Below are 20,125 nucleotides of genomic sequence, written 5' to 3' on the forward strand. Positions count from 1 at the left end.
CTCTGTCCCTGGCACAGTGGCAACCACTGGCCAGGTCTGCCCAGGCTGCCATCCCCATCATGATCCTATTGGGGCAAAATGCACTGACCACCAGCCAAGAGCATCAACACAGATCAGTCTCACTCAGCACTATTAGACTGATCCAGCCTTTTTTTTTTGCATTTATCATAACGCATCCAAAATGTTTCAGCTTTATTACCCTTATCTCCCATTCCCATCATTCAAAATTTGAATAATTCACAATTTGGATTCCTCAGTTTAATTCATCACTGTACCTTGTCATTTGTGTGGTGATTGTGATAGATCTGACTGTTGGACCTTGGTTCTACGTTTTATACAGTTGATCACAAGCTTATTTTACAGAGGTTTGAACATGTGTTAGAGATTAAGGGAACAGCAGTAAACTGGATTATACCTTATTGCTCTGACATAATTGAGAATCTTCCTCAAGTACCAAGAGTTAGTTCTGGAGTACCACACGGCTCAGTGCTTTGGCCAAATATCTTTATTCTATTTTTCTTGCAATGTTTTTTCAGTTCTCAGCTGGAAAAAGGTGGATTGCTACCCCTGGGTCCAGAGTCAGTCTTTGTTCCAACTGGAGGAGTTCAAGTATTTTGTGCCCCTTTCCCATGGGCTCTACTTTGGCCGACTCCACTCCACTCAGCCTGTTTACGACCGTTTTCATTACTGGCTTATCTGACAGATGGGTGATCATGCTGAGACTTGTTCTCTCTGAGTTTTTTTCATGTTAAAAGGGAAAGTTCCTTCACACTGTCACCACATGCTTGCTTAGGACATACAGGTCCTTCTCAAAATATTAGCATATTGTGATAAAGTTCATTATTTTCCATAATGTCATGATGAAAATTTAACATTCATATATTTTAGATTCATTGCACACTAACTGAAATATTTCAGGTCTTTTATTGTCTTAATACGGATGATTTTGGCATACAGCTCATGAAAACCCAAAATTCCTATCTCACAAAATTAGCATATCATTAAAAGGGTCTCTAAACGATCTATGAACCTAATCATCTGAATCAACGAGTTAACTCTAAACACCTAAAAAAGATTCCTGAGGCCTTTAAAACTCCCAGCCTGGTTCATCACTCAAAACCCCAATCATGGGTAAGACTGCCGACCTGACTGCTGTCCAGAAGGCCACTATTGACACCCTCAAGCAAGAGGGTAAGACACAGAAAGACATTTCTGAACGAATAGGCTGTTCCCAGAGTGCTGTATCAAGGCACCTCAGTGGGAAGTCTGTGGGAAGAAAAAAGTGTGGCAGAAAACGCTGCACAACGAGAAGAGGTGACCGGACCCTGAGGAAGATTGTGGAGAAGGGCCGATTCCAGACCTTGGGGGACCTGCGGAAGCAGTGGACTGAGTCTGGAGTAGAAACATCCAGAGCCACCGTGCACAGGCGTGTGCAGGAAATGGGCTACAGGTGCCGCATTCCCCAGGTCAAGCCACTTTTGAACCAGAAACAGCAGCAGAAGCGCCTGACCTGGGCTACAGAGAAGCAGCACTGGACTGTTGCTCAGTGGTCCAAAGTACTTTTTTAGGATGAAATCAAATTCTGCATGTCATTCGGAAATCAAGGTGCCAGAGTCTGGAGGAAGACTGGGGAGAAGGAAATGCCAAAATGCCAGAAGTCCAGTGTCAAGTACCCACAGTCAGTGATGGTCTGGGGTGCCGTGTCAGCTGCTGGTGTTGGTCCACTGTGTTTTATCAAGGGCAGGGTCAATGCAGCTAGCTATCAGGAGATTTTGGAGCACTTCATGCTTCCATCTGCTGAAAAGCTTTATGGAGATGAAGATTTCATTTTTCAGCACGACCTGGCACCTGCTCACAGTGCCAAAACCACTGGTAAAGGGTTTACTGACCATGGTATCACTGTGCTCAATTGGCCTGCCAACTCTCCTGACCTGAACCCCATAGAGAATCTGTGGGATATTGTGAAGAGAACGTTGAGAGACTCAAGACCCAACACTCTGGATGAGCTAAAGGCCGCTATCGAAGCATCCTGGGCCTCCATAAGACCTCAGCAGTGCCACAGGCTGATTGCCTCCATGCCACGCCGCATTGAAGCAGTCATTTGTGCCAAAGGATTCCCGACCAAGTATTGAGTGCATAACTGTACATGATTATTTGAAGGTTGACCTTTTTTGTATTAAAAACACTTTTCTTTTATTGGTCGGATGAAATATGCTAATTTTGTGAGATAGGAATTTTGGGTTTTCATGAGCTGTATGCCAAAATCATCCGTATTAAGACAATAAAAGACCTGAAATATTTCAGTTAGTGTGCAATGAATCTAAAATATATGAATGTTAAATTTTCATCATGACATTATGGAAAATAATGAACTTTATCACAATATGCTAATATTTTGAGAAGGACCTGTAGGTTTGCTGCTAAATTAACTACTGGATGCAATCAGCTGTCCGCTGGTAATACCTACCTCTGATCTTAAGATCAACAGTTGACATTGCTGATCATATGATGCCGACAACCGGCATCATATGATCAGCTACTGTACTACATATTATAATTATGACAAAATCAATGTGTAAATAAAATAAATGTGTAATTGAATCTAAATGTGACTGCATGATTGGACTGGACTGAAATGAAATGAATTTGAATTGAATTTGGACTGAGTAGGTGTCTGCCTATGACCTTTTTATTAAGTAATTTGAGATTACAGTTGTTTTAATTTGGCACTATGTAAAAAAGCTGAACTGAACTGTGCATATTGTTTAGTATCGATTCATCCAAAAGTATAAAAAAAAACTAAGCTTCACCTTCACAAAACAAGTTACTTTCCAATCAAAAGATCACTCTGAAACCTATTTTACAGACAAGAAAAACTTTTAATAAAGTTCCCTCCATTTCCATTAAACATACACTACAATGACCAAAAAAATGGTCCCATAATTGTCAAAATACAGTTTTCAAGCAAAAGAAAAGGCACATAGTTTTCTAGGTTTAACAAACTCAGAAAAAAACACATAAACTCACAGGCACACATTTCCTGAATCTGTTATTGCTCCCAAAGAAATATATATATATGATACAGTTGTAACAAAAAACAGAAAATCTCCTCTTCCTCCATGAAAACAACTTCAAATATGGTTTTGCTATTGGTCAGTTTTATTGCATGGGTGGAAATATGCTAATATTTTTGTTAAAGTGCTTCAAGCTTTCCTTGAGAAGGACTGTGATACTGTAAAACAAAAATAAAAAACCTGTGCAACTTAAACTAAATACACACTTTCATTTAGTATGTCTGTACATTTCTATGCTTTTCTTTGTTTTTCTCTGTTGTGTGAGGATTTTGGCTGAGCCCACACAACTCAGGGGACCCTTAAAAATTACAGTAGGAGCGTTGGATTTAATAGATTTGATTAGACTTTTAGTTGTAAATGTTAGATTAGGATTAAATACTAAAAGGAGCCTTTTTTTAAAAAACATCGTCAGTATTCTGCTGAGGTGTCGTGCCTTTATTCCCTGCCTGATGGACTTCACGTTCACATGTGAAGACACAGAATGGGTTTGCTCTAAAGCACACTCAAACACCCACTGAGCTCTCAAACAGCACTTGGAGAAAATATTTCTTGGCAGTAACACCTTTCAGCGTCAGCACACAGCCTTGGCACCATATTTCATTGTTAACATACAAAAGGTCATTGTTGCATCTGTGTCCAGAAAAAAGCATGACTTCTTCCCTTGGAAACGGTCCATAATAAGGCACTCAAAGTGCAGAATGGAGCAATCATCAGCAAGAAGCTGATGTGATCCGATTCCTGATTAAGAGCATCAAGCTGTGTTTCCTAAAGAGAACAAAATGCATTGGATATTATAATGGATAAGAACTGTGTTGCTGTTAAAATCTTGACATGCTCTGCTAAACTCAAAACAATCCACAAGCTACAACACTTATGTCTACATTTTTAAAAGAAACTAAACACAGCTGCCTTCAGGGACTTACATAAACACAGCATGGACATGGATGTCATTTATATTTCAGACATTTCACGATTTATTGGAAATGTTGTGGATGAGAAGATGATACAACATACATGTTCATTCAAATAATTAAAAAAGTAAAAATCTGTTATCAGTTTTCTCTAAACAACACAGGGTCAAATATATACATACACCCCAAACAATATTTAGATTTGTTAATTTGTAAGTTGCATCTTGACCAGATGCTTTATGTAGCTATCAGTGAGTTTCTGCCATAAGTCAGGCCAGTGTTGATATGTGTTTGAGATAATTTTCCTGCTGAAACAGCTGACTGTATTCAAGTTTCTGCCAGGCAGCTGTTTATTTAGAGTGAAACTGAAGAATTTGGAGATAGTTCTTCTTTTTTACTAGATCTGCTCCACACAGTACATCAGTAGTACTGGCAGCAAGACAGCTCCACAGCATAATGCAGCTACCACCTGACAACTTGAACAGTGTTCTGGAAGCCTCACCTTGACTCCTCTATCTTCCTGCAACTTCTCATCACTTTGGCTAAAATGCTCAATGTTTTTATTGTCTGACTATAAAAACTATTTTCAGAATTTTTGACCGTGTGGGCAGCTGCACATTTCAGTTTGAAACTGCTGATGTTGAAACAAGTTCTTCATTTTTGGTACCTACTTTGTTTCTGTCCATGGCCTTGTGAAACTTGCTTCACTGTGGACAGAGGCACTGAGGTTTTAATAGTTTCCAGTTAGTGGCAAGTTTGAATTTTGGTGGTTACTGGGTTGTTCCTGTTAATCAAACTTTTTTTATCTGATGGTGTCAGTTTGGGTGAGATGTTTGAAACATGGACACAATAGGGATTTTCAATCAGACAATCATTCTAAACACACATTAAAACTGGTTTTGGCACCGATCAAGCGAGCCTTAGAAGCCATAGAGCACAGTACCAACTGTTTAACATAGTGAAGGCAGCATCATGCTGTGGGGCTGTCTTGCTTCCATAGGTACTCTTTCACAAAGAGGGTGAAATATTAAAGGATGCCATTTTTTAACTTCTCTTCATATCAGTACTAAATGTTTCAGTATTGATAACAATAACAGGTTCCCAAAGCATAATGATCCCAGACATAAAAAACTAGTTTTAATAACACAGAGCAGGCTAACATAAAGCTTTTGGAAAGCCTTAACTTTAAAAATACAGAAAATGTATTCACTGTACATTCATGGCCTTTAATTTAAAGGAACTCTACCAATACTTTGTTTTTTAAGTCGAGATATTTTATTTATGATTTTAACCAAAGAAAATCCTACTATAACATTTACAAAGAGACTCCACCGATATAATTTACAACTGAAAATGCGAGAGAATCCTTCTTCTCTGAGATCATCAGGAAAAACATTAACAATGCTCGCGCCTTATTTGCCACGGTCGACAGGTTAACAAACCCTCCTGTAACTGTAGCATCTGAACTCCACTCTACCAGGGCCTGCAATGAATTTGGTAACTTCTTCACTGAAAAAACCCAAAAGATCAGAGAGGCAGTCAGCACATCCACATCAACTCCAGTACCAATGCTGTCTCCAACTAGAACTGATTTTGACTAAATTTCTTAATGTCATTAAATAAACTACAAAAACTTTAGAAATTGTACAGCAATTCCTACTATATCAGTGTTTTACCCACAGCTTTCCTTAGGAAAGATTTGCCTGTCATAAGGTCTGATTTAACACAAATAATAAACATATCCCTTTTATCAGGTGTTTTCCTCCAGGCCCTAAAAACAGCAATTATCAAACCTCTATTGAAAAAGAGCAAGTTGGACAAGCTGCTACTACAGAACAACAGGTCTATCTCAAACCTCCCTTTCATCAGTAAGATTATTGAAAAAGCTGTCTTTCAGCAATTAAACAACTTCCTAATAATGACCAACCGCTTCGATGTCTTCCAGTCAGGCTTCCTGCTCACCACAGTACAGAGACTGCTCTTGTCAAAGTGTTCAATGACATCCGTATAAATGCAGACTGTGAAAGAACCACACTGCTGGTATTATTGGACCTTAGCGCAGCATTCGACACTGTTGATCACTCCATTTTATTAGAGCGCCTGGAAAACTGGGTCGGCCTTTCTGGTACAGCACTCAATTGGTTTAAATCCTACTTGAAGGACAGCGACATTTATGTGTCAGTAGGTAACTTTACATCAGAGATCACAAAAATCACATGTGGCGTTCCCCAAGGATCCATCTTAGGGCTCCTCCTATTCAATATCTACATGCTCCCCCTAACTCAGATTTTAATAAACAATAACGTAAGTTATCATAACTATGCAGATGACACACAGCTATACGTTACGATGTCACCAGATGACTATGAACCCATTCAAGCGCTGGGTAAATGCTTAGAAGAAATCAGTGGATGAATGTGCCAAAACCTTCTTCAACCGAATCAAAACAAAACTGATGTAATAACTTTTGGACAAAAGGAAGAGCGTTTAATAGTTAGCACACAGCTTCAGTTAATACAGCTAGAAACCAACAATCAGGCTCAGAACCTGGGTGTAGTGATGGACTCAGACCTGAACCTTCAGAGGCACATAAAGATAGTAAGAAGGTCGGCCTTCTATCGCCTAAAGAACATCTCCAGGATTAAAGGACTAATATCTCAGCAGAAAAAACTAATTCATGCGTTCATCTTTGGTAGAATTGATTACTGCAACGGTGCAAAAGGTCGATCAGACAGCTGCAGTTGGTCCAGATCGCTGCTGCCCGCATCCTCACTAGAACTAAGAAAGTGGAGCACATCACCCCAGTTCTAAAGTCCCTACACTGGCTCCCTGTAGCTCAAATAATACACTTTAAAATACTTCTGTTAGTCTATAAATCACTGAATGGTTTAGCACCAAAATACATTACAAACTTGTTGTCAGTGTATCAACCAGCCAGACCTCTCAGGTCTTCTGGCTCAAATCTACTCTGCATACCCAGAACCAGAACCAAACATGGAGAAGCAGCTTTTAGTTCTTATGCTTGTCAGGCCACGGAGCTGAGTGCAGGTTTGTTGTGCTGTGAGTGCTGTGTCTCTATTCCTCCACTAGGGGGCGACAGGCAGGTGCAGTCGCACAGCTGTTCCGCATCAGGAGAAATCACCTGAGGAGCTTCAAAAGCTGCTAAGACCTTGGAGGAGGTGTTGGATTGTTTACTCTACCAAGGTAAACACAGACCCTGCTCTGTGTTTACCAGCTCCGTTCCTCCCTGAAGGTTGCTGTCAACACGAGCCTGCTCTGGATAAATCCTGTGTTGTTCTGGCTTTTACCCTGCTGGCTGTCAGCAAACCCGCTTCCAGAAGAACCCGCTGTGGTTCAGCCTCCTGCCCAATGGTAAATACTCAATGACTTTCCCTCAGTCCAAGGACTGTTCTGGATTCACAAGATCAGATTGCAAGATCACTCCTCGCTTTACCTGGCCTGCCTGTCCACCCTCCAATGCTATTCACCATCAGGAGGAACTCTCGCTTTCAGTCCAACTTTCCTATCTTTTTATCATCTTTTTAATTTTCTTTACCTATATGCCACTGTAATGTAGCCTACTTCTCCTATATAGCACTTTGACTTGTCTTGCTACTAAAATGTGTGCTATATAAATAAACTTGCCTTGCCAGTCCAATTTTAGCAAATGTCTATCTAAAAGCTGTCACAGGCTCGTTGAAGGTTACAAAAAGTGTGTGGCTGTGGTGCAAGCATTTAGGAGACATTTAACTAATAGTTACACTATTACCTATGCTAATTGAGCCTGTTTGTATACTTTTTGACTTTTTAGATTAGAGAAAATTTACAAAGAAACTTGTGAACCCACTTTTTTTTTTTTTTTTTTCAAAATTGAAGTAGGTTTATGTATGATCACTTCACAAAATGAATATGATTTATGCCCAAGATGAGTGAATGTAAGTTCTGACTGGCTCTGTAACTTACTTGTGTCTAAGTTTCACCGTTATGCTGACTCATACGCTTCTTAGACTTCAGCTCTTTTAACCATGCAGGAGACGAGGCAGCGCTGACGGCAGAGAATTAGTGTTTCAGTAGGTTTCTCCAAATGTTTATCCTTTACAAGACTTTGAACTTTTTTAAATATATAGTCATTATTTGAGCATACCTTCCAGCCTTACTGTCGTTGGGGGGCAGCACTCGTGCAGCTCCTGCGAGATGAGCCGGCAAGCGAGGAGATCCTGAGATCTGTGACAGAGATGAAGCCACTTCCTTATTTTGACTTTCTTTCTCTTGTGGTCCTTTGTCTTTTGCTGTTCTCTCTCCTGGTCCAGCTGCTCCTCCACCTGTTTTCTTTTTTATTCCAGCCTGAAACATTAAGTATATTTTACATAATGGTATCCATCTTTGACTTTTTATAAAGATGGTAACAAATAGAGAACATTTTAGTTAACTTACAAGTAGGGCTGCAGGGCTAAGACCTGGAAACATAGGAACTTTCTGAGTAGATGTCGGAGGAGAAGAAGCTGGTTTTGATTTAGGGTGTTCCTCTTCCGAGTCAGATTCATTTTCGTTTGATTCGGCACCTTTTTCAGCTGAAAACAAAAACCGATCAGTTGATCCATGCAGAGAAATAGAACTTCAAACGAGTCCCAGCTTTCATTTCAGATGAAATATTAAGAAATATAATGTAATGCCCATTACCGTCATGGATATTCAATTCTACTCTGGCAGCTTTAATCGATCCTAATCGGAGTGAGCGAGAAGGACGCGATCGTGTTCGCCTCCTACTTAGAACTGCTTTGGATCTCTGTGTGCTGGTGTCAAGTAGAGGAGTAGAGATCTGTGGAGGGCAACATAAATACATGAGTAAATACCAGGGGTACTTTCACACAATATAACCTTAAGAAAACATTTTCTCAGGTAGTTTTTTTTTTTAATCCTAACTAAATTCAATGTCTATGTTGCAGAGGAAAATCCTTTATGACAGACAAAAGGTGTTACCAACCTCAGGGAATGGAGCTAAATCTGGCTCTCTTTGAGAATCGGTACAATCGACATCTTCAGAGGAGACATCAGGGACTGGGTCAGAGATGGGCGTTGGACTGAAAAGAATAAAACCTCTTTAGGGCTAAATTGTAGGCAAATAAAAATAACAAAGACCACTGTTATATTTTCCTTTTTATGTTTTTGACAAATATAATTGTAAAGGCAATTTAGCAACAAATGATTGTGATTTCCAGTCAGGTTTTTGGCCACAACACAGCCCTCAGGCTGCATTGGTAAAAGGCAAAGATCACATGTCAACGGCAGATAAGGAAAACCTCCAAATGGATGTTCTTTAACATGTTTTCAGCAAACCTGACTGGAGGTTCTTATCAGGAGACTTTTCTATCACCATAAAGAGTGGGAATTTTCTTGCATGCAGACTGAATATAGGTAGTCTTATTTGTATTCATTATCTAAATTGAAATATGCCAATCCAAAAATCCTTTTCTTCAATATCTAAATGCTCCCCCAGCTCAGATTATGAACTGATCTCTCACCAAACATGTGCTGATAACAGTTTTATATGTCTGTGTCACTGAATAACTACAGCACCTTACTTTGACCTGGTGAGTGTGTTATATTATCAGTGAATGGATGGGTCAGAATTTCCTCCAGCCACATCAAGAAATGACCAAAATAGTTTTTGGTCCCAAAAATGCTGCTTTAGAGGTCAGTGCTCAATTACACCCAATGAGGCCAAAACTATGCAGCATGCAAGAAATCCAGCTGTTTTTATAGACTTAGACATAATTTTGTCATAATATGCGGTTGTGAAGGACCAAAGCGGTAACAGAACATTGAGCCAGTGAGACAGCAACAGACAAAGTGACAAGAAAGGGACCGTAACCAGGAACTTAAATATAACTGAGATGTGAAGAACTACATGGAAATCAGGTGGGTGCAAATAACAAAACACAAATCAAATGCGGATCATGACAAATTTTTAGCATCCACACCTAACTTTCAAGGCTCCTCAGCACTGAAACGAATTCTTTGAAAAACCTGTGATGTGCAAAAACTGCTGACTCCTTCAAACCAGCACTGATAACATTGCAGTTTAATATCAGGTTAATCAACAAGTTTAAATATTGTTTTTATATATTAATTTTTAATCATGTATTAGTATCATCGATTTATTTGCTTTAAATTATCATTCCACAGTTTCTTTTTTTTTATGTGATGTAATGCTTACAATTATTCTTTCATTACATTTATTATTTTAATAGAATTTCATTTATTTTCATTGCTTTTTTCCAGTAAAGTCCTTTACCATGTATTCCAGAGGTCTCATATAAATAAACTTGCCTTGAATAACATTTTTATTATGTTAATTATATAAATTTTTATATCTTTATCGAAGTTGTCAATCTAAAATCTTAAAAGTGCCATGTGCTCGATTAACCACAAGGGGGAGATTTAATGGCAAGCCTCGAAAACATTGGATAGGACAATTTTGCGTCCAGCTGCTCTTGTTTTCGCTGCTGTAGGACACAAAACATGTAGTCACTCTGCATGCTTTATTCCTTATAGGAGACATTTCTCCTTCAGGCTCCTTGGGTTAAACCTATTTTCTCATTGACCTGTATTTTATTCTAGAATAAAACTTCTTTACCTACCTGTCAGGTTTGAGCGTTTGTTCAGAAATCCCATCCTGTTGTGGTGGTTCACTGTGAAACAAAGCCTCAATGGGTTCGTCCTCGTTGTTTATGGAGTAACTGTAAACATGTGGCTGGGGAATAGAAACAAAAATTTAGTGACATATGATGCAACAGAACCAGTAATAACTCAAAAGATGCTTTTAACATGGCGGGCTGCAGGGAAGATCTCAACACTCAACTCATATATTGTTAACACCGTGCAGGTACCCTCTAATTCAACTCTGCCTATGCTCTACAAGAACAGTTCGTCTCTGCTCTGTAAGTTGGAGTTTTTCTACAGAGGAGCGAAAGCAGGGGGACTGTGTGCTGAGCCAACATCGCAAACTACAGGGGGAGGAGAAGACTAAGGATCAGCCAAGCATACGTCTTTTAATGAGCTGGTCACAGAGGCTGAGCTGTCCTAAATAAACACCAGGCACATGAACTGCCACACACATACACACACGTACACACACACTCATGATGTCACGCCCACATGCAGGAATGCATGGACAAACACACACACACACTCTTGTTTTGCTAAATGTAGTGAGGACCATGTGTAGGCTCCCATTGACTTCCATTTATTTTCAGTAATTTTCAACCCTTTCTAAGCCCTAACCCTGACAATAACCCTAAAACTAACCATTACCAGTGCATGCCTAACCCTAACCTTAACCTAAACTCAATTCACACCTTAGTCCTAAACCTAACCGTTAGCAAAATAGGTCGTGAGGACCAGCAAAATGTCCTCACTTTGGTACAAATGGTCCTCAATTTGATGGTGAAATCGGAAAATTGGTTCTCACTGTGATGCCAAAATAGGAACACACACACACACACGCAAGCATGTTACCAAACCAAATCAACTCTGTGCACTTCTGTGCAAACATTCCTTTAAGCTCACCTCATGGCTTGTCAAGAGACACATCCCACTTTTTGTTTTAGCTGAAACCGTCACCTGGATACAAGGCAACACTCGAGTAAACATCAGCACCCACGTCTCATCTTCTTCATGGGTCAGTTTATTGCTCAGGGCTCATGGGGCAGCTTAATTTGCACAAAGCCTGTTATCTAGCAGCATAGCAACACACATGAATAGGCTTCTGGTGATTTTCCTATAACCACAGCCTGTGTTCAGATGCAGCAAACAGGATCAGAGAGGCTGAACACAGGTGGACAATTTTTTATGTAACCTGTATTAATTCTAGCAAGACATCAAGTGGTTTTCCTAAAATTTGCAATAGCTTCTGCTGAATCAAAACAAAAGCTCCTAAGTGAAAAAAAAATTAAAACAAGGTTTAGGAACAGGCCCAGTGACAAGGCTGTTTATTTGTTGTTGATGGAAGATTGAGGTAAAAACTGGGTCACCAGATAGGAAGAGGAGTTATTTTTACTTGTAACACTCTGCAAAAATCTCCTTTTTGCCTCAAAATAGCTAAAATATTTAGTTTGACTACAGCAGAATAACTTAACAAAACGTGATGAATTAGACATCCATCAAGCTACATCAAAATGTTTTACAGTCAGAAACAAGTTTGGCACCCAGATATTTTACAGACACTGACAGTTTAAGTGTGTGTTAACCCCCACTGACACACAAGGCAAATATTATCAATACATACTGTTACTTGAGGGAGACCTTTTGTTTTATTTTTGCAGGAGGGGTTAAGTACAGTAGGGTTATTGTACTGTAGGGGTTATGCATAGTGATCGTGAACAGTCAATATCACATTAGGCCTTTCTAAAAAATGCCGAATGCCTACACAGACTTGTAATGTATGTAGTTTATGGCATTTAGTGACTTGCTCATAGATTTTATTAATTTATTTTATTAGGTGAAAGGCACAACAAAGTATTTTTATCTCTATTTATTGGTCGTTTATACCTGTAAATTGCAGTCACTGCAGTTACTGTACTGAGCACACTGTGTTGCGATTCAGAAAATAATCCTGAAGCAAACCAGGAATGTCAGCAGAAGAAGAGTTAACAGAAAAAGTATTCTTTACATATAAAAATGAACATACAGACATAACATAACAGATCTGAACTCTTCTTTCCAAGGGCCACATCACATTTGCAGCATTTAAAGATAGATCATTGCTCTTGCTTCGGAAACACTAGTATACAGTACCTTAATGTTCAGAGATCTCTCTACTGCAGGTTACATAATCACTGCACATATCCTCTCCACCAAACCCTTCTTAAAAATTCAAAACATTCCTTCAATAAAAATAAAAAGGAAACAGAAAACAGAGCTATTGATGGCATTTAACTAATTTAAAAAACCAACAGAAACTAGATTGTTATGTTTTTCATGCCATCAAACTGCATTGTTGTTTTTGTGAAACTGAAACGGTAATGAGATGAGTAATAAAACACTGAGTAGTGATGATTGTTCAACAAGACTGGCTGGAAAGGGTTGGTTACATTTTATTGATGACTGGGTAGTCAGTATCTTATCAGCAGCACACAAAAATCTGAACGCTTGCAGCTGACAGAAATGTTTTATGGGAAGTAAAACAACAATAAAGCAGGGTCCATTGAAAAGCAAAATAACTAAAACCTGAAAAATGTCAAAGCATTTAAAATATTTTTTTACTTATTGTTGTATAGACTATTGTTTGTTACACTTTTTGTGTCATGAAATTGACCCAGTCGCAGTCACCATCTGATGCTGCAGTGATGCTATTTATGACCTATTTTTGAAAAACAACTATTGAGGTTTGAGTTATTTAGAATTTGGGCAATCTGCTCTTAAATCAGCCGTGTTCTGAGCAGTGATTAGATCTACTTCTCCATGAGAACCTTTCCCTGATTCTCCAAACCAAGAATATTCTGACTGCTGTCTACAGAAGATACAGTATGTACTTAGAAGTACTTCACACAAATCCACATGAATGTACCCATACAGATGACCCCTTCAAAGCAGGAATGGAAGATGCAACTATCTGCAAAACTCATGTCATCACTTAGCATTGTTATGTGCAAATGCAATGTGTTAAAACAGCTGAAAGATGAGCTTTATTAATTCTTTCCATGAAGTAATTCCTGACCATTACGCTGCAACTGAACACAGTGAACGCTACGTGCCAAAGAAAATGTTTACTTTTAAAAATATTTACACATTAACAGTAAATGATCTTGAGGCTACATGTGCCCTTATCTAAATATATGGAGAGAGAATAAGACAAACCCTTGTAAAATATGTTTTTTGAGACATTTTACCAGCTCAAAACCAGCTGAACAAGTGTAGACACAGCCATCGTATGAGTTAAAAGCTACCTCCTTGTGTGATTGCGAGACTGGCAGAGAAAGAAATGCAAGTCCAGGCAGAGCATCTTTATGTTTTACCTACGTCAATTTTTTGTGGCACTCAAAGGAATGTTTGAAAAGCTGGTTTGGAGCTAAGTGGAGAAGATAACATGCTCAAGATGCCACAAGCACAAGCATCTTAAGTGCATATTACAAGAAAGGGGGTCCACAACATGCTTTTTCGTGTCACAACCTCCAACTCCAGAGTATTTTATTGGCATTTTGTATTGGGAACAGCATTGAGTCATGTAAAAGTATGAAGCAGAATGAAAATTCAAGAGTTTTTACAAATAAAAGTCTAAAAAGTGTGACATGCACCTTTCTTTGGTTCCCTTCAAGCTGATACCCCTAAATAAAATCCAGTGCAAGGAAACTGTCTATAAATATTTATTAATTGGATTCAACCTGTAAGCAATTGAATCTGAGTATAAATACAGCTGTACTGCAAAGTCCTTAAAGGTTTGCTGAACAAACAGCACCCCTAATGAACAACAAACAAAGAAGACAGGTTTGAGATAACCTTGTGGAGAAATATAAAGTGGGAGTAGAATATGAAACAATATCCCACGCTTAAAACATGCACAAAGACTGTTGAGAGGACTATTAGTTGTGCCTTCCACAAATTAGTCCTTAGTGGAAGAGTGACAAGCAGAAAGTCATGAAAACATGTCTGCAGTTTGCCCAAAACCATGTGAGGGATGCATCAAGCATATGGTAGATGGTGATTTGGTCAAATGAAACCAGATGAGACCTAACCTTTTGGCTCGGTGTGTAACATGAGGGACATGTGGCAGAAATCTAACAAAGCACACAACCCTGTAATCCTGGAAGTAAAACCTGTCAGAAGCAGGGAAAGATTATTGACTGAGGCAGAGTTTCATGTTCTTGCTGGAAACAACCCTAAACATACAGCCAGAGCTACAATGATCTGGCTTGGAGTAGATTAAAAGCATATTCATTGTCACAATGGTCCAGTCAAAGTCCAAAACTGAATCCATATGTGTCCACATGACGAAAAGTTCACAGATCCAACATCCAATCTGACTGGGACTGAGTTATTCTGCAATGGCCAACGACTTCAGTCTCTAGACTGTCAAAGCTGGTAGAGACAGACCCCAAAATACTTGCAGCTTCAATTACAGCGAAAAAGGGTTCTACAAAGTATTTACACAGGAAGGCAGAAAGCAAATGTGCATCACACTTTTCAGATTTTAATTGGTTAAATTATTCTCAAACTATGTATCATTTTCCTTCATATTTATGTACAACTTTGTGTTGATCTATCACATAAACCCTAATAGAATGCAGTTCATCGACGTTTGTGGTTCTTACGAGCCAATATCTGAAAATGTTTTGAGGGGTGTAATTACGTTTGCAAGGTACTGTGTTGACTTGATTGCTGGTGGAAGAAGTGAGATGTGAACTAAACGTGATGAGCAACACAAGGCAGATGCATGAAGAAATAAAAATCCTGTCAGATAAAGTTGTCTGAGACGACTGCGACATCTGTGACGCACACCACACAGAAAGGGCAACACATGCACACGTTCAGGCAACTTCATCAGATATCCTTCCTGAAATAGACTGCCGCTGTCTGAAACACTCCTTGCATGATTTGCATGGTTGGTTTTTAACAAACAGGAGTGGGCGTTTAGACTGGGTGATCACTGATAAAAGAATATAAGAAGCAAAACTGACTGTGAAACAACTCTAAAAGACTCCTCTTTTTATCCTATATGATTGAAAACAGCCAAGCTCTTATATCCTGTTTATATTCATTAGCTTGATAACATGGTTCAGAACACAATTTGATATCAGTTCTCACAGAGCAGGTTTCAGTGGCTCTCTTCTGCAAGGGCTGCCGACTTCTGTCGGAGAGGCGTTGCAGGGAACGCCGGCTACGTCTGGCAAAGTTACGAAGGGGTGACACGGCTCTCTGAAACCTTCCCTCTTCCTCTCCATCTCCACCTTCCTCTTTTTCTTTATCATCAACATCCTCCTCTTCGTCGACCTCCTGCTTCTCATTTGTGGGGCCCCAGACCAACTCCAGAGCTCCTTGGACGGACCGGCGGAAGCTACCCACCCAGCCGGCGACCTGATGCTGGGCTGCTGACAGCTTTCCTCCTAAGTACTGCATGGTTGCTCACAAAGCAGACAGGGTCACCATGGGAACGGGGTCACCAGACAAAATGCGTCTCAGCTTTGTTGAAGATGGAAAGGTATTGCAGGTAGTTCAGAAAGAGAGGAAGTCAGCATGATACAAGATGAAGTCCATTTTTTCGTCCATATTTTACATAAACAAACTTCCTGACAGTCAAAGTGCGCTGAAAGTAAAGCAAATTTGACCCAGTGCCTGTTTTTTTCTGTAGCTGTTTTAGCTATAGCATCCTGAACATGCAGCATGCAAAAAAAGGATTTTTCCCATTATCACATCTTCATAGATTTAAAAGGCACTGGAAGAAGTCTGCATTAAGGATCCCCATTTGAAAATTTGGAGGTTAATAAAAACTTCCAAAGTAAAATTATCCCAAAAAGCAGCGTGGCAAATATCTGCAACACCAAAACATCCAATGCCGAGTAATGAGCATTAGACGATCCCTTTATCTGTAGCAGAGCTAAATGAGTTCAAAGAAACAACAAAAGTAAGGAAAAGTTTTGCGCTCGGACGTGGGAACTCCAGCAGGGAGAAAAACAGAAGGTAGGTGTGGCAGGCAGGGCTAGGTGTGTTCTGTACCTCCCTCCGGTGCTCTCTTGCTGTAGGTAAATGCAGCCAATGAATGAACCGGGTCTTTGTGAGAGGGAAAAAGAACAGGGAAGAAAGCAGAAAACAGGAGCATTGAGTGAAAGGAAAGTTTGTGAAAGAATGGACGTCTGCCTGCTGAAGTTTTTTGTTTGCACACAAGCCCATCCTCTTGTCTGAAAGGAGGGTTGGGGAGATTGAGAAGGGAGACAGACAGAAAAAACGAGAGCATGTAGGAACACCATGTATGGACATTATGGCATGCTGCCCTGTTGGACACATCCAAATGTGGAAACATTGACCACAAAACACCTTCTTATGATAAGAGCCATCTGTCTATCCATCCATCTATCTTTATGTCAGTACCCTGAATAAGGATGCATGGTCGGCTGCATAACATCTGTTTGCCCAGTAGACATATTACTCAGTCTGCTACAAACTAAGAAACGTTTCCCTTCATGGTTGTTCAAAATTTTATATTGCAGCATAAAAAGGAGGCCTCCTAGTATTTTAAAACCACACTGCTGACGTTTTAGAGTGAAAAGCACTGCAGGGAAATAGAAAATAAAAAATAATGATTTCTGTGGTGCAGATTAAGGAAGTATAATTTCCAAGTGCACTGGCACCACTCTGTGGTGAAAAGAAGAATTGCGTGAGCAAAGCAGTTCACCCGAAGGCCTGATACACAGCACCCAGGTGGTTATATGCAAAGCACAGTGACAGTGGACTTGCAAATTGGCTGATTTATAGTTTGTTTGTTTGTTTATTGCAGGGTGACACAATGACACACACATTCAACTACATAGTTAAGGGTTCCTGGGTTTGGTGATTTATCACTGCTGCTAAGAAGTCGCATGTGCAAACAGGTGCTAAAGCAATCTGTCTTGACTTCACTGTTGGTTAAAAATCCTCCTCCTTGTTGATTTCTAAAGTTTTAAAATTGTTATCTGTAACATGTACTATTTAAACTATTTAAACTATTATTTTTGAATAAACACCTGCAAGGTTTAAAAACAGTTTTCTGGTGCTTATTGCTTCAGAACATTATCCAGTGTTTTGGAGAAAATTATCCCAGTTTGTTTGTTCTGCTCTTTAAAGAACATGACTATGAGTCTAAGAAGGTGATATTAGCTGGTTATCTGCTCAGGTAAAGCCTACACTGTTTAATTTCACAAGCGCCAATTGTTGCTTGCCAACTCTTTTGTTTTCCGTCCCCTGTCTGTCAGTGACTTTGGTGACTGGAAATATATTCGAGAAACCAAGTTGTTCTAGTGAGAGCCTTTTTTAGCCAGCTGAATAGTAGTGTGCAGCAACAGATGGCAGAGAGGGAGTATTGCGTTACATTAAATTCCATATAGCACCAGAAAACTCCGGCACTTTAGGAATTTAAGATTTTTAAAACCTTGTTATAACTTAATACTTACAACTGTTTGCTATTTGAGAACTTGAACAGATTCAAGTTGCTGCCTGGTCTTATTGAGGAAGAGCAGTGATCAAAAGTATCTGTAATTATTACATGTTCTATTTGCATATGTACAAGATGTAACCCAACAGTTAGGTAAATACAGAAATTTACTTATGGATCCAGCCAGATAGTTGTTTAGACATGGTTTGCTGGCTAAGAGTGTACAAAAACAAACCCCTGGTCGTTCCTTTCAGTTACAAATATTAAAATGATCTCAAACTTCATGCATCACCACAGATCTCCAACATAAAGGAGCTTTGAATGAGCCACATATTAGTAACAGAAATATAGGTTAAAAGGATTTTCCCTTCTGAAAGGAGGAAAACTTCCTGGTTCAATTTCCCCTCACCCATAGAAACCTATTTTACTATTAAAAAAATCCCAAATATGTTTGGTTCTCACCATGCTTCGCATCTAATGATGCATTTTATAGTGTTGTAAATATATATATAGTGTTTGAGCTGATCTATTGCCAGTCAGGCTATTAACCATGGTAATATGGTGCCTGCTTACTACATTACAATCAATCTAAATGTTATTAGCTGCTCACTACTGAGCTGGCTCAGCACCACATTTCACAGATGTTAGCATTTCTGGGGGATTAATTCAGTTTGAAAGTCATATAACTATCAGTGGTGGATACATAAACAGTCACTCATCTAAACTTAACCTTAAATTTCCAGTCAACCTTGACGTCCTTCATTCTTTCCATTATTAAATATAGATACTGTTTCAACAGGAGAACATAACAATTCAGACAATTTCATGCCACACAGCTTCCACCTTTTGTCACATTTACAATCTGACACAAACACATCTCCTCAGGGTAAATTCCACTTATTGCTATTCAGATCCTAGAGACTAATCAAAACCATAAAGCAAGACTAATACTGATCCCTGAACTTAACATTATAAGTACAAAGAGACACAAGCGTTGCAGGTTCTTTCGCTCAGTCATGCTCAAGCAAGTATAACGAGTATTATTTTCTGGTGCTACAGGAATGGCAGTGTTTGTGCAGGTAAAGGTGTGTGTGTGACTGCCAAACTGACATTATTCAGCGGTGAAACATCCACATCTGCTTGTTCACTCCTATCTCTGCTCTCAACCTCACCCTCTCTTCATAATTAAGCAATTAATCATGCTGCAGGCCAGGACCTTTTTTTAGATTCTAAAGCTGTTTTGTGAAGTTTTTTTCCCACAAGTAGAAAGAAAAACTGGCACTGCTCAGAAGAAGTGCGTAGAAGAATGATAGGTCCTAAATCTGTAGAACCATCTTTTTTAAAGGCAAGATAGACAGATTTGAAACAACTTTCTATTTCTTCTTCAATAAACCTGTAATAGGTCTTGGTTATTCTTGTGCATTTGGATATTATTGCTGCTAACCTGGATGCAAGGGAGCTATGGAAGCAAATCAAACCAGCCACTCTTGAACTGCTCAAACTAAGAGATTTTGTATTCAAATCTAAGTAGAAAGGCACTAGGTGAGATCATCTCAGGATGGAATAAGCTACGTGACCCCCAGTGGCACTGAGCCATCCTGCTTGGATAACAGAAAGACTGAACATCACTTTACAAAAAGAGGTTAAAAAAACCCCTAAAATGTTGTGTCAACAACCAAACAGAGGATATTCCTCAGGAAAACAAATCAGTCAGCTGATATCGATCCATTCCAGAAAGGAAACAAATTGCCACCATGCAGTAAAGCTCTCAATTTCCTGTAGCCAGAGCCAAACGAGGACTGAGCTTTTATTATTAGTTTTTATTATATGCATGTCATAATAATACTAGCTTGCATTTGGGCCTCTAAAAACAAGCTCTATTTCCAAATCTCTTCTTCTACACTGGATATAAACACATAAAAATCAAGCCTGCACACAGAGATCATATTTACACATTTACAGACACAAATGCATTCGAAGGTATAAAGGTAAAAGATGAATAAAAGGTAAAAGAAGCA

At 39.2% G+C, this 20,125-nt stretch overlaps 1 protein-coding gene across 2 annotated transcripts in view; it reads right to left on the reverse strand.

Moving 5' to 3' along the window:
• Nucleotides 1–2,858: 2,858 nt before the first annotated feature.
• LOC124856845 (trichohyalin-like) overlaps nt 2,859–20,125 on the reverse strand; it is a 29,397-nt gene continuing 12,130 nt past the window's right edge. The window contains exons 4-11 of one of the 2 annotated variants that reach the window (XM_047347744.1): nt 11,555–11,608; nt 10,627–10,739; nt 8,970–9,066; nt 8,666–8,804; nt 8,420–8,556; nt 8,130–8,329; nt 7,949–8,030; nt 2,859–3,839 (exon numbers count right to left, since the gene is read on the reverse strand). In XM_047347744.1, the coding sequence (XP_047203700.1) occupies nt 7,955–8,030; nt 8,130–8,329; nt 8,420–8,556; nt 8,666–8,804; nt 8,970–9,066; nt 10,627–10,739; nt 11,555–11,608 (816 nt within the window). In that variant the 3' untranslated portion in view covers nt 2,859–3,839; nt 7,949–7,954. The remainder of the gene's footprint in view (nt 3,840–7,948; nt 8,031–8,129; nt 8,330–8,419; nt 8,557–8,665; nt 8,805–8,969; nt 9,067–10,626; nt 10,740–11,554; nt 11,609–20,125) is intronic. The other variant, XM_047347745.1, reaches the window with a different exon arrangement.

The sequence above is a fragment of the Girardinichthys multiradiatus genome, chromosome 20 (assembly GCF_021462225.1).
Source record: "Girardinichthys multiradiatus isolate DD_20200921_A chromosome 20, DD_fGirMul_XY1, whole genome shotgun sequence".
Taxonomy (NCBI): Eukaryota; Metazoa; Chordata; class Actinopteri; order Cyprinodontiformes; family Goodeidae; genus Girardinichthys; species Girardinichthys multiradiatus.